The sequence below is a fragment of the Theobroma cacao genome, chromosome 3, assembly GCF_000208745.1.
Source record: "Theobroma cacao cultivar B97-61/B2 chromosome 3, Criollo_cocoa_genome_V2, whole genome shotgun sequence".
NCBI lineage: Eukaryota > Viridiplantae > Streptophyta > Magnoliopsida > Malvales > Malvaceae > Theobroma > Theobroma cacao.
Window position 1 is genome coordinate 25,329,139 of NC_030852.1, and position 12,508 is coordinate 25,341,646.

At 36.7% G+C, this 12,508-nt stretch overlaps 2 protein-coding genes across 3 annotated transcripts; both read left to right on the forward strand.

Moving 5' to 3' along the window:
- Nucleotides 854-4,961, forward strand: LOC18605020 (pentatricopeptide repeat-containing protein At5g50280, chloroplastic). 2 transcript variants are annotated; one of them, XM_007037781.2, is made up of 3 exons: nt 854-1,764; nt 1,885-3,488; nt 4,231-4,961. In XM_007037781.2, exons 1-2 carry the CDS (start codon nt 914-916, stop codon nt 3,200-3,202), a joined length of 2,169 nt encoding a protein of 722 aa, XP_007037843.2. In that variant the 5' UTR covers nt 854-913; the 3' UTR covers nt 3,203-3,488; nt 4,231-4,961. The 2 variants fall into 2 exon arrangements, with proteins under 2 accessions (XP_007037843.2, XP_007037842.2); XM_007037780.2 differs by having other exon boundaries at nt 4,245-4,961.
- Nucleotides 6,489-12,221, forward strand: LOC18605022. The gene is made up of 4 exons (XM_007037783.2): nt 6,489-6,968; nt 7,317-7,570; nt 9,781-9,875; nt 10,046-12,221. The coding sequence occupies exons 2-4, from the start codon at nt 7,333-7,335 to the stop codon at nt 11,858-11,860; spliced, it is 2,148 nt and encodes a 715-aa protein (XP_007037845.1). The 5' UTR covers nt 6,489-6,968; nt 7,317-7,332; the 3' UTR covers nt 11,861-12,221.

Consider the following 12,508-nt stretch of genomic DNA (forward strand, 5'->3'; position numbering starts at 1 on the left):
GAATATGCATGCTTTTTGCGCCCAAAATAATTAACACCGACTTGCTTTTGGTATAAGGGAAAAAAATTTACACAATTACTCTCTCTCTCTCTCTCTCTACTAAGNTACTCTCTCTCTCTCTCTCTCTCTAAAGCTTCACGAGAAGCTATAGATTAAAGGAAAGGAAAGAAACGAAAAAAAAAATGAAAAAGAAATCAAAATAATAATGATATGGAAGTTTTTATAATATATTATTAATATATTAAATAAAAAATACATATAATTCAAATTATTTAAGATTCAAATTTTAGAAATGCTCCAATTATCCAAGATTCAAATTTTATTAATTGGATACAAAATTCTCTTAATCTATTACAATTTTAATAATGACATATTAAATTATAATTTAATGATAACATATTACCAAAAAATAATGACTTTTAAATTTTTTTTAAAAAAAAATTATTAAATTATAATAAAGAGTATTTTATTTTTTATCATTTTATTATTTAATTATTCTAAAAATCTATTTTTTAATCAAATATTAATATAATATCAAAATAATAATTTATGTTTATATAACATATTACATTGCATAATAATTATTCTATTTTTTTTTTCTATTCCATTTCATTTGGTGAGTCAAAGACTTTGGAAGAGTCCATCTGCCTTGCTCAGATTCAAAATCATCCAGGCCCGTCTGGCAAATAGGTCCACGCTGCGTATTTTTAGGGGTCATGCTTGGCCCATAGGGCCCTAGGGATGGATCACAATCTCAAAACATAAAACGAACGGCTCAATGCCGTTTTCTTCTCAACCATCTAAACGCTGCGTTTTGCTAGGCCAGAGCTGGAGGGCGCGACTTCTTCTAGCAGGAGAAGCACGTCACTAAGCTGGGCTCAGACACTGAGCTGAAATATCTAAGCGTAAAACCATGTCCCTGACTCAGCAAACATTGAGTTCTTCAAACCCCTTCATCTTTCACACTCACTTCTTAAACAATCATCCTTCAAAACCTCCTCTCTTTCTATCCACCTCAAAATCCTTTCCTTCATTTTCAATTTCTGCAACTCCTCCTCCTCCTACTCCTCACTCTTCCTCCCCTATATTCCTTCCTTTCCTTCAGGAACCCCAACAACAGGAACTGGAAACAGAGAACCCAAAATCCCAAGAACTTGGAAAAGAAGAAGACGACGTCAAAGACCCAATTATCAGATTCTTCAAGTCACGCCCCTCAACCCCTGACCCACCACGCCAAGGCAAATTCTCCCTCCAAAAGAACCGCCGCTCTTCATGGCACCTTGCGCCGGATATTCGATCCTTACCTGACCCCGAATCTGACTCCGACCCTGAGCCTGATGGAGAAAACATATTCTCAGAAGCAAAACAGCATTTAGATTCCACGCCTGAAGACTCCACCGAACTACCTGTAGGCATTGTGGGAGATATTGTACGAATTGCGAAGAACTTACCGGAGAATTCAACATTGGGGGAGTTGTTGGGAGGTTATCAAGGGAAGGTGAGTCAAAAAGAGTGCTTGGAAGTGTTGGTTTTGATGGGAAAGGAAGGTCTTGTTTTGGGGTGCTTGTATTTTTTTGAATGGATGGGGTTGCAGGAGCCCTTACTTGTTACGCCACGAGCTTGTTCGGTTCTGTTTCCGGTTTTGGGGAGGGCGGGCATGGGTGATAAATTGATGGTTTTGTTTAGGAATTTGCCGCAAAGTAGGGTGTTCAGAGATGTTCATGTTTACAATGCTACCATTTCGGGGCTTTTGTGCTCTAAAAGGTAAGTTTTGGGAGGTTTCATTTCACTGAACATAAATATGTTTGCTTGGTGATAACAGTTCTTTACTATTTATTAAACCGGTAGGAGTAGCCTTTGCTTATTTCTTTACAATTTATATAGGTATGATGATGCTTGGAAAGTGTATGAGGCAATGGAAGCAAATAATGTTCAACCTGATCATGTTACATGCTCTATAATGATTACAATTATGAGGAAAACAGGGCGTAGTGCAAAAGATGCATGGGAATTCTTTGAGCGAATGAACAGAAAGGGAGTCAAATGGAGTCCTGAAGTTTTGGGGGCGATAATAAAGTCCTTCTGTGATGAAGGGCTGAAGCATGAAGCCCTTATTATCCAATCAGAAATGGAGAAGAAAGGGGTTCCTTCAAATGCCATAGTGTACAACACGTTGATGGATGCTTATAGTAAATCAAACCAAATTGAGGAAGTGGAAGGCCTCTTTGCTGAGATGAAAGCAAAAGGCCTCGTGCCCACATCTGCTACCTTCAACATACTAATGGATGCTTACAGCCGAAGAATGCAGCCGGAGATTGTTGAGAATCTGTTGCTTGAAATGCAGGATATGGGCTTGAAGCCAGATGCCAAATCATATACCTGCCTGATTAGTGCTTATGGGAGGCAGAAAAAGATGAGTGACAAGGCTGCAGATGCATTCTTGAGGATGAAAAAAGTTGGTGTGAAACCCACTTCACATTCTTATACATCTCTTATCCATGCTTATTCCATCAGTGGTTGGCATGAGAAAGCTTATACTGCATTTGAGAACATGCTGAGAGAAGGACTTAAGCTCTCCATTGAAACATACACTACTTTATTGGATGCATTTAGACGTGCAGGTGATACTCAAATATTGATGAAGATTTGGAAGTTGATGATCAGTGAAAAAGTTGAAGGCACACGGGTTACCTTTAACATTCTTCTCGATGGGTTTGCTAAACAAGGTCAGTACATAGAAGCAAGGGATGTCATTTCTGAATTTGGGAAAATTGGCTTGCAACCAACACTGATGACATATAATATGCTGATGAATGCGTATGCACGTGGAGGGCAACACCAAAAATTGCCACAACTGTTGAAAGAGATGGCAGCTCTTAATCTAAAACCTGATTCTGTCACTTATTCAACCATGATCTATGCTTTTGTTCGGGTTCGTGACTTTAAGAGGGCATTCTATTATCACAAGCAGATGGTAAAAAGTGGGCAAGTTCCGGATGTCAAGTCCTATGAAAAGCTTAGGGCCATATTGGATGTAAAAGCTGCAAAAAAGAACAAGAAGGACAGGAGTGCTATACTTGGTATAATTAATAGCAAAATGGGAATGGTGAAAGCAAAGAGGAAGACAAAGAAAGATGAATTATGGAAGAACAAGAAAAGGCATCATAAAACTCCTGATGTTGCTCATGGTGGACGGCAATGATGTCAGTTCTGCATTGTATGACAGGTTTGAAAAGTTTTGACACTGCATGAGATGTGGTATTCAGATGGCAATGATCAAGTGTTAACACTCAGATGGTTTGTGATGAAAGGTGTCAACTTTTGCTCTGATCCTTTACCCAACAGACATGATCTCATCACTCAGTTACCAGTAAGCATATTCTTTTGTAACGTAAGCCTTCAAATCATTGCTCTGATCCTTTAACCAACTAGTAGGTTGGCTACAGCTTATATGTGAATGTGATCTGGTGTCAACTCAACACTAGGAGGTAATTGTCTTAATTCAAACTTAATTTGCATGAATATTCTTTGTTTGTCAATAGAATTGATTGTTTGGTTTTGTTCTTCTTGAGCATGAAAATGCCACTAGTAAAAGAAGTTAGCTTTGATAAAAAAAAAAATGTAAAAGAAGCTAGCTTAGGTCTATTAGAGCTGGTAGGTCAGTGTTTTATGCACCTTCTGGATGCCCATTTCCACTTTAGTCTAGGTAACCTGCCAATTATTCCTCATTCCTTGACCTTTGTCCATACAAGCTAACTGAGTCATATAGTTGAGAAAAGCCCTTTATAGAAAGAAAAAATTCATGGTTATTAGGAGGAAAAAAACATACTATTTTATACAGAACACAGTCAGTGAGATGGAAAAATGGCAATTAAGTAAAAATAAAGTACAAAAAGAATGAGTTTTTAAGAATATAGTTAGATCAAATAGACCAGAAAGTTATCACCCATGATTCAGTTATTTATGGCAAAGATTATAGAACATGCTAGTATATGAAGTTGATCCATCATAGGCAGTACAAGGATATCGGTTGAATCAGTGTTGTGGTTCAGGTTCCCATAGCATATCTGTTGAAGCAATAAGGATTCTGTCCTATTAATAAAAAAATCGAAAGAGTGAATGCAGGAGAAATTTGTGCCATGCACTTATAACGTAATTCATAGTATGCTTTATTTTTTCAATTTTTTTTTTTGCTATCTAACGCTGGTTTATTGGTACATGATATTGAAGCATGTTAATTTCAGGAATCTTGGTGGATGTCGTATAGCCACAACTAATTGAAAAACATCCCAATATTTGGTAATTGGTCCAAATGTTGGGCTACAAAAATCAGTGGGTAATCTTCTGCCCTTCAAACTTCTAGTGAAGGAGGGATTCAGTTGTGTATATTTGATATGATACGATAAGGCAAAGAATTTTTAGCAGATGCCTCGAGGAAAAGTCATGGCCTGTAGTGTTATCTGTCATCTAGCAACTGGGATTCAGGTGCACTGGACCTCCCAAGAATTTCAGCCATAGATTTTTGAATGTGGATGATACGTAGCTTCAACTTTGAAGATATTTCATCTCCTCAATACCTGTAGCACTCTAGGTGAGGCTGTGGGAGTAAATGAACTACCTTTAGCTCAGCCTCTTTTACGGTATTATCTTTTCCTAGGGTAGCTTTTGCAAATCCTTTCTAAACAGCAGCATCAGGTGGTGTAGGATTCCCCAGACCGTAAAATCTTAGTGTTGTTTTTGTAATTTCCTTTGTTTTCTTTCTTTAAGCTCATTGCACCAAACAAAAAAAAAAAGAAAAGAAAAGCATTATTGTAGCTTGAGAAGGGCAACTTACAAGCAATCCTTTCATCTGTATCTTGTACCCACCATCGTAGTTTCCCTGGTTTTGTAGCAAATTTTTAATGGCTCCGAGCCATTGACATATCAATAGAAATGGGGAGCATGTCCTCCTAAAGCTTAAAGGTGTGGAAGGCATCACTCATTTTCTTTGGAAGAGTTACAAGGGTCCACACTACTTCCCTATTACAAGTTTTCTCTATTGCTTTTTATATAAAAAATAAAAATTTAATTAGCTAGAAATTTTCATTTAGTGCTCAGTTGTTCAACCAAAATTTGGATAAGAGTATATGAATTCATTATGGCTTCATTGAATATCCTGTCCATCTTTTCCATCTTTTCTTATTCGATGCTTTTTAAAATCTAATACTATTATTCTCCACAAACCTTTTTCTAATCCTTACATTATCTTATTGCGTCTGTGTTTGAAATATCAACCGAATCTATTATCTTCAAGCCGCCCTTTGTTATTCATGTTTTGTCTTGTCCCTTTCTTATTGTTTTTCACAAGCCCCTTTTTGGCTTAGACTGATCATCACGTAATACTACAGATAATTACATGTACGAGTCGGTGTCACTTGTCCGTACTAAAAAAATATAAGGCTTTGGCTTAAGCTTTGATTAGATCTAGCTTGAGTAGAATTTAAAATTTTTTTTTATATGGTAATGCGATACATACACAATATCTACAAATTTAAATGAGTTTGAAATAATCGTATTTTATGTATTAATTATATCAATGCGGACTGTTAAACTTGCTTAATTAGTTTAAAATTTTTTAAAACATGATTAATTAATTGTATTATTATTCATTTGTATAACACATGATTCGTTTATTACTCATTTATTTTGTAAGATAAATACATTTAGTATGAAGTTAAAATTTATTTATTGATTAATATAAATATTAATATTTTTATGATGATTCAGATTTATTAATGTTGAATTTTATTATCTTTCATAAATATTATGATATTTATAATATTTTTATTGTAAACTTGAATAAAATAATTATATTTTAAATTATATATATTTTAATTTAATCATGTTAATAGTGTAAACAAGTTATAAATGGTATAAGTTTTAATTGTGTTGTATAAATTTAATTCGACTCGTTTTATAAATGTGCTGACGTTTACCATGTTATATTACAAATTAATTAAATTAATTTATGTATATGTTTAAAATTTTATTAAGATTAATTAATTATGTCAGGTTTGTATTTATTTATATAATTATTTATATTATTTACTTAAATGATACTGTTAAAACATAAAAATACAAATTACTAAATCTAATTTTAATAAAAAAAATATGTATGAACATTGTCTCACTTTATTTATTTCTTTTGTTTAATTTTGTGGTTGAAAATAATTTTAAATCCCTTTGGTAGAAAAGAAGAAGTAAAAAAAATAAAACAACAAAAAATCAATTAGAAAGAGCCTTATTTATCTAAAATTTAACTAATTATATTAATATAATTAATTAATTTTAATATTTGATGTATGACTCAAACACTAAAAAAATGGTTAATTAAAGATATGGATGGATTTAATACTTTTACCGAATATCTTTCCATGCAAGAAAACAAGAGCTTAAAGAAAGGAGTAGTTAAGGCAATTCAAGTTGGGTTCCGCCCAAACCCTAATCCAAAACCGGTAATAAACGCAGGCAGCAACGCCGGGTGTAAGCGAAGGACAGGGAACAGGCACTTCAGTCCGTGCCGTGCAGCAGCAACGCCACGTGGACTCCAAAAAACGATAGCATCCCCCTGTCCTTTGGTGACGTGTATCCATAACCGTAGCCTCCCTATATATATCCCTTTCTCTCTCGGGCCTTCTTTTTAACTCTCATCCATTTCCGCTCTCCTTCTTTCTTTATAACCGATTTCCGACCCGAATCTTGGATCCAACTCTTTGCCTTGAGCCCGACCTTTTTTCTTTGATCTAGGGCTCCTATTTTGGATCTTCTCCTTCTTTTTCCCTCGCCGTTTATTAGGGGGACTCCAACCTGAGGTCGGATTAAGAGATCCGATTTACTTCTGTCTTGGCTTGAGATCCGGGCCACGAACAGAAGGATCGGATTCGGATTCTCAGTTCATTTTTCTTTAATCGAGTTGACACAAAAATCAGGTATTTTCGCTCATTCTTATCCTTTTCTGTGCTTTCTTTTTGGTAGGTTTTGTCGTAGTCGTCATGTTTGGTTGCCGGGAAAATGGTGGGAAAATAAAGGAAAACAGAGTGCTGAATGTAACCGTTACAAGTTGTGATAAAACACCATTTTTTATCTATCTTAGTTGAGATGAGATTTTATTGCGTTTAACAGTTATTTCTTCGCTGCTTTTAAAACTTTTTCACTGCTCAGATTGCTTTAATTAACTGTTTAACTGAATTAAATATTTGTTTTTGCGAAAACAGTGTAATCCAAGAGAAAGTAATTAACGCTAACTCTTAGTTTTCTTTTTAAAAAAAAAAAATTAGAAGGTATATAGAGTAAATGGCGTCCAGTGAGGGATTTCTTACGGATGAACAAAGGGAAATGCTGAAAATAGCGAGTCAGAATGTGGAGACTGCGTTACCATCTCCAAGATTGTCATCATCCCCGAAATCCCCGCCTACTTTGCTTTCTGATCATCAATTAAAGGTTCCTGCTTGTGGCAAGGCACCAACTGGTGGGATTGCAGTGAGGCATGTCCGCCGGTCTCACTCAGGGAAGTTCGTCCGTGTAAAGAAGGGTGAGCCTTCTTACCACTGGCCATGCGTATATTAATCCAACATTCATCCAAGTTAATTGTTAATTAGTTTGAATTGTTCGATTCAATGCATTTATTCCTCCTCACACCTCTTTGGTTATCTGTTTCATAGCTTGCTAGCCTTGCAGATTCTGTGTGTTTTGTTTTGCATTTAATAATTATTTTCATATATTTCTTGGATGACATATTTCCATATTGTATTTGTGGGATGAGTTGAATTCACCTTTATTATTTGATGCTAGCTGATTAATTACTGAACGAAGTATGATTTGAGACAAGGGTAAGATTTAGGTGGAGCTTGTACGTACTCTAAAACCATGTGTACAAGATTGATGATTCACTTCAATCTCACCTTAAACTGATAATTCCAACCTTTTGATGACAAAAGGTTTATTATAAGTTACTGAGTGGATTTTGTCATATTTATAAATTTTGTTGGCTGATATGCAATAAGTTTTAGCTTGCTGAGCAAGTCATTCAGAATGTTTCCCTTTATATGGTTACTATGTTTGTTGCCTGCTGGACTTGTAGCTGAACAATTTGGGGCTTCAGCAAGATGAAAATAGTTTACTGAAGTTTCAGATTTTTGTTTGTTGCTTTAGTTATTGTTGTCTGAAGGTACATATAGCAGTTAAAAGACATTTTTTCTTGCGTTCTATTATACCATGATTTGGTTTGTTATCTGCTTGTAATTCATATGAGCTTTATGGTAAGCTGGTGCTATTACGTTGTGGGATCAAATTGTATGGGGATATTTGTTACTTATGCATTGGACCTCAAGTTCATGGTTTAGAAAGTTCTGTTCTGAGTATAGTGGTACTTCCTCTTTGGAGAATATCCTAACAGCATGTTTGGTAGAAAGGAAGGAAAATGGAAGGAAAGGTAAAGAAGGGAAAACAGAAGAGGGAAGGAAAGGAACCAAATGTATTTTCGTTATGCTGGTACAAGAGATGGATAATGAAAGGAAACAAAAGTTGAGGGTAAAATTGTAAATCAACAATTGTTTTCCCTCCCATATTGGACGGATTTGAGTTTGATGGAATAGAAAGGTACAAATCCACCAATTTTCCTTTCCTTTTTCTGCCAAACAAAGGAAAAGATTGAGGGAAAATTATTTTCTTTCCACTACTTTCCTTCCTTCCTTTTCGCTCCTATGAAAAACTGTGTAAAGGACATTCTATTTTTCATTTTTTTGTACTCGAGCTGTTGTTGGATATTCAAGGCATATTCATGCAAAGCAGTTGTCAATTTGAATTATATCATGGATATAACTGCATACTTGTGTCCTAGGAATCTATGATATCTGTCCATATAATTTATGTTGCCTAATATATAGTTAATACCAAACAAGTCATGGTGGGACTTAAAGCCTACTTATTTATCAACACAAGAGCTGGCGGAGTTATTGGAGAGTAGATTCTGACTTGACCATGCTGGGGGATTGGTCTAATCAACAATGATCAGCCAGACACCGAAGGTGCTCAAAAGGGAAAGAAAGTCTTCATTTGATCCTTTATTCCTTATATAACTATATAATCTTTGACCAATATCACCTCCTTGCTCCACTGATTTACCCAGTACTTTGTAATTCTTCAAGGCCTGCTCAATTAGCACCATGAGACTGGTAGATTTGTTGATTTTCAATCACTTTTTATTTATTTTGAATTTAATGAGATCAGGGGATCATAATACTGTAATGTTTGTCTTAGAACCCTGTTAACTTTTAATAGATAAAAGATGGAGTGGAGAGGTTGGTTGATGCATGGTTTGAGGTTTTTTATAGTTTGTTCTTTTGCTTTAGATTGGTCAACAGCATTTGCTTCTAATTCTTTATTCATGCTTCAATTGCTTGTTGTATATTGATGTCCCAGTGGTATTTTTGAAGTACATGCTTAGTAGGAACTTGTGAGAATCAAGTTGCAACTCTCAGGGTACATCTACAATATTATTAATCTGCTGCAATAGTACATAAAACCCATTCTAAGGATAACTGATAAATCAAAGTGATCATATTATCATTTAGTTTCTTAGCTTTTGCCAGTTTTGGGTTTAATATTGGTAAATGGTACTATGGTGCTTTTTATCTGCATTTTTGTCAAAAACCTTATCATGAAATATGGGAGACTGTACTACAGAATTGTTATCTGTTGTTTCTTACTAATCTTGTTGTCTTCCTTAATAATGTGAAACAGATGGTGGTGGTGGTAAGGGTACATGGGGGAAACTGCTTGATACTGATGGGGAATCACATATAGATCGAAATGATCCGAACTATGACAGTGGAGAGGTATTTGTGGCTTTTAGTCTCATTTGTCTTTTGTATGCTTGTATGTTACATTTCTTTATCTGGTACAGCACTGTTGTTTATAGAGTTTTTGAACACGACTTGGACTTGCTAGCACTGTCGTTTGTTAATAAATTTTGATGATGATGCTTAATGTTTTTACCCTTTGACAGGAACCATATCAACTTGTTGGATCAACTATTTCTGATCCCTTAGATGAGTACAAAAAAGCTGTTGTTTCAATTATAGAGGAATATTTTAGCACTAGTGATGTGGAATTGGCAGCATCAGACCTCAAAGATCTTGGCTCAAGTGAATATCATCCTTATTTTATTAAGAGGCTAGTCTCCATGGCCATGGATAGGCATGATAAAGAGAAGGAAATGGCCTCAGTTCTGCTTTCTGCACTGTACGCTGATGTCATCAGCCCAGCCCAGATTAGGGATGGATTTGTCATGCTTCTTGAGTCTGCTGATGACCTTGCTGTGGACATACTGGATGCAGTTGATATCCTTGCTCTGTTCATAGCTCGTGCTGTGGTTGATGAGATACTCCCCCCAGCTTTCCTCACGAGGGCAAAGAAGACACTTCCTGAATCTTCCAAGGGATATCAGGTTCTCCAAACTGCAGAGAAGAGCTATCTCTCAGCTCCACACCATGCTGAACTTTTAGAGAGGAGGTGGGGTGGTAGCACTCATGTCACAGTTGAAGAAGTGAAGAAAAAAATTGCTGATCTTTTAAGGGAGTATGTGGAGAGTGGTGATACATTTGAGGCCTGTAGGTGTATAAGGGAATTAGGTGTTTCATTTTTTCATCATGAGGTTGTTAAGAGGGCTTTGGTTCTTGCCATGGAAATTCAAGCAGCAGAACCACTTATGTTGAAACTGTTGAAGGAAGCGGCTGAGGAAGGGTTGATAAGTTCAAGTCAAATGGTGAAAGGGTTTGCTCGGTTAGCAGAGAGTCTTGATGATCTTGCTCTTGACATTCCATCTGCGAAAACCTTGTTTCAATCTATTGTCCCAAAGGCTCTCTCCGAAGGATGGCTTGATGCATCATTCATGAAATCCTCATATGAAGATGGAGAGGCCCAAAATGAAGACAAAAAATTGAGGCAGTACAAGGAGGAGGTTGTAACTATAATTCATGAATATTTTCTCTCAGATGATATTCCAGAACTCATTCGGAGTCTTGAAGATCTAGGGTTGCCTGAGTTTAACCCAATATTCCTTAAGAAGCTTATCACTCTTGCCATGGACAGGAAGAACAGGGAGAAAGAAATGGCATCTGTTTTGCTCTCTGCTCTTCACATTGAGATCTTCTCCACCGAAGATATAGTGAATGGCTTTGTCATGCTTCTGGAGTCTGCAGAAGACACTGCCTTGGATATTCTGGATGCTTCCAATGAGCTTGCTCTTTTCTTGGCTAGGGCTGTCATTGATGATGTATTGGTTCCGCTAAATCTTGAAGATATTGCTAGCAAGTTGCCATCAAATTGCAGTGGAAGTGAGACTGTCCGGATGGCTCGATCACTTATAGCTGCACGCCATGCTGGCGAGAGGCTCCTCAGGTGCTGGGGAGGTGGAACTGGCTGGGCTGTAGAGGATGCAAAGGACAAGATAATGAAGCTCCTGGAGGAGTATGAAAGTGGGGGTGTTGTGGCTGAAGCTTGCCAGTGTATCCGTGATCTTGGAATGCCATTCTTTAACCATGAGGTGGTGAAGAAAGCACTGGTGATGGCTATGGAGAAGAAAAATGATAGGATGCTGGATCTGCTGCAGGAATGTTTCAATGAAGGGCTAATCACAATTAATCAAATGACCAAAGGCTTCACCAGGGTCAAGGATGGGCTTGATGACCTGGCTCTTGACATTCCAAATGCAAAGGACAAATTCAGTTTCTACATTGAGTATGCGCAGAAGAAGGCGTGGCTTCTGCCATCCTTTGGGTCATGTGCAGTGGAAGCTCTGCTCACTGCTGCAGCCTCTTGAGAAAGAAAAATAGTTTCCATCTATTGTCTCATGTTTGCTGTTGCCATTCCAGTTCCTATTGTGCCATTTTAGCAGTCTTCCCAGGCGGAGGGGGGGTGGATAGATAGATGTGGGATGTTTGGATTCCTTCTGATGTTTTCTTATTTTTGTGGTCATCTGATGGAGATTCTTATGATCCCAGCCATTGTATAAAGTTGGTTCCTTGCTCTCTATTGAAATAGCTTTAGGCGCATGTCGCAACGAGTAGCGTGTTAGTTAGGGATGATATGATGCCTGCTGTTACTTGCAATATATGATGGTTAGGATGATGCTGTTTACTTCCAAAGGCTCCATATTTATGCTTTCACATTTGTTCCTCTCATTAATTGCTTTTTTCTTAATAATTTTATTATATCATTATACTGCCGGCTAACCAATCTTTTGAAGCAAGCTGCAAAAGTCATAACAGCATTTTCATGCCGCGGAGCTTGATTTGTATGAATGTGAAACGTTTCTATTAATCGCACAGTTATTGCTTTTTTTATTGCCTCAAGAGATCTTCTATTGCATCTCGCTGATCCTTTCACCTCGGTAGGCTGAGAAAAAACGTGTTACGAATTGTCCCAACCCATATAGAAACGAGAAAGTATTAGCAGGCCGACTTTGAAC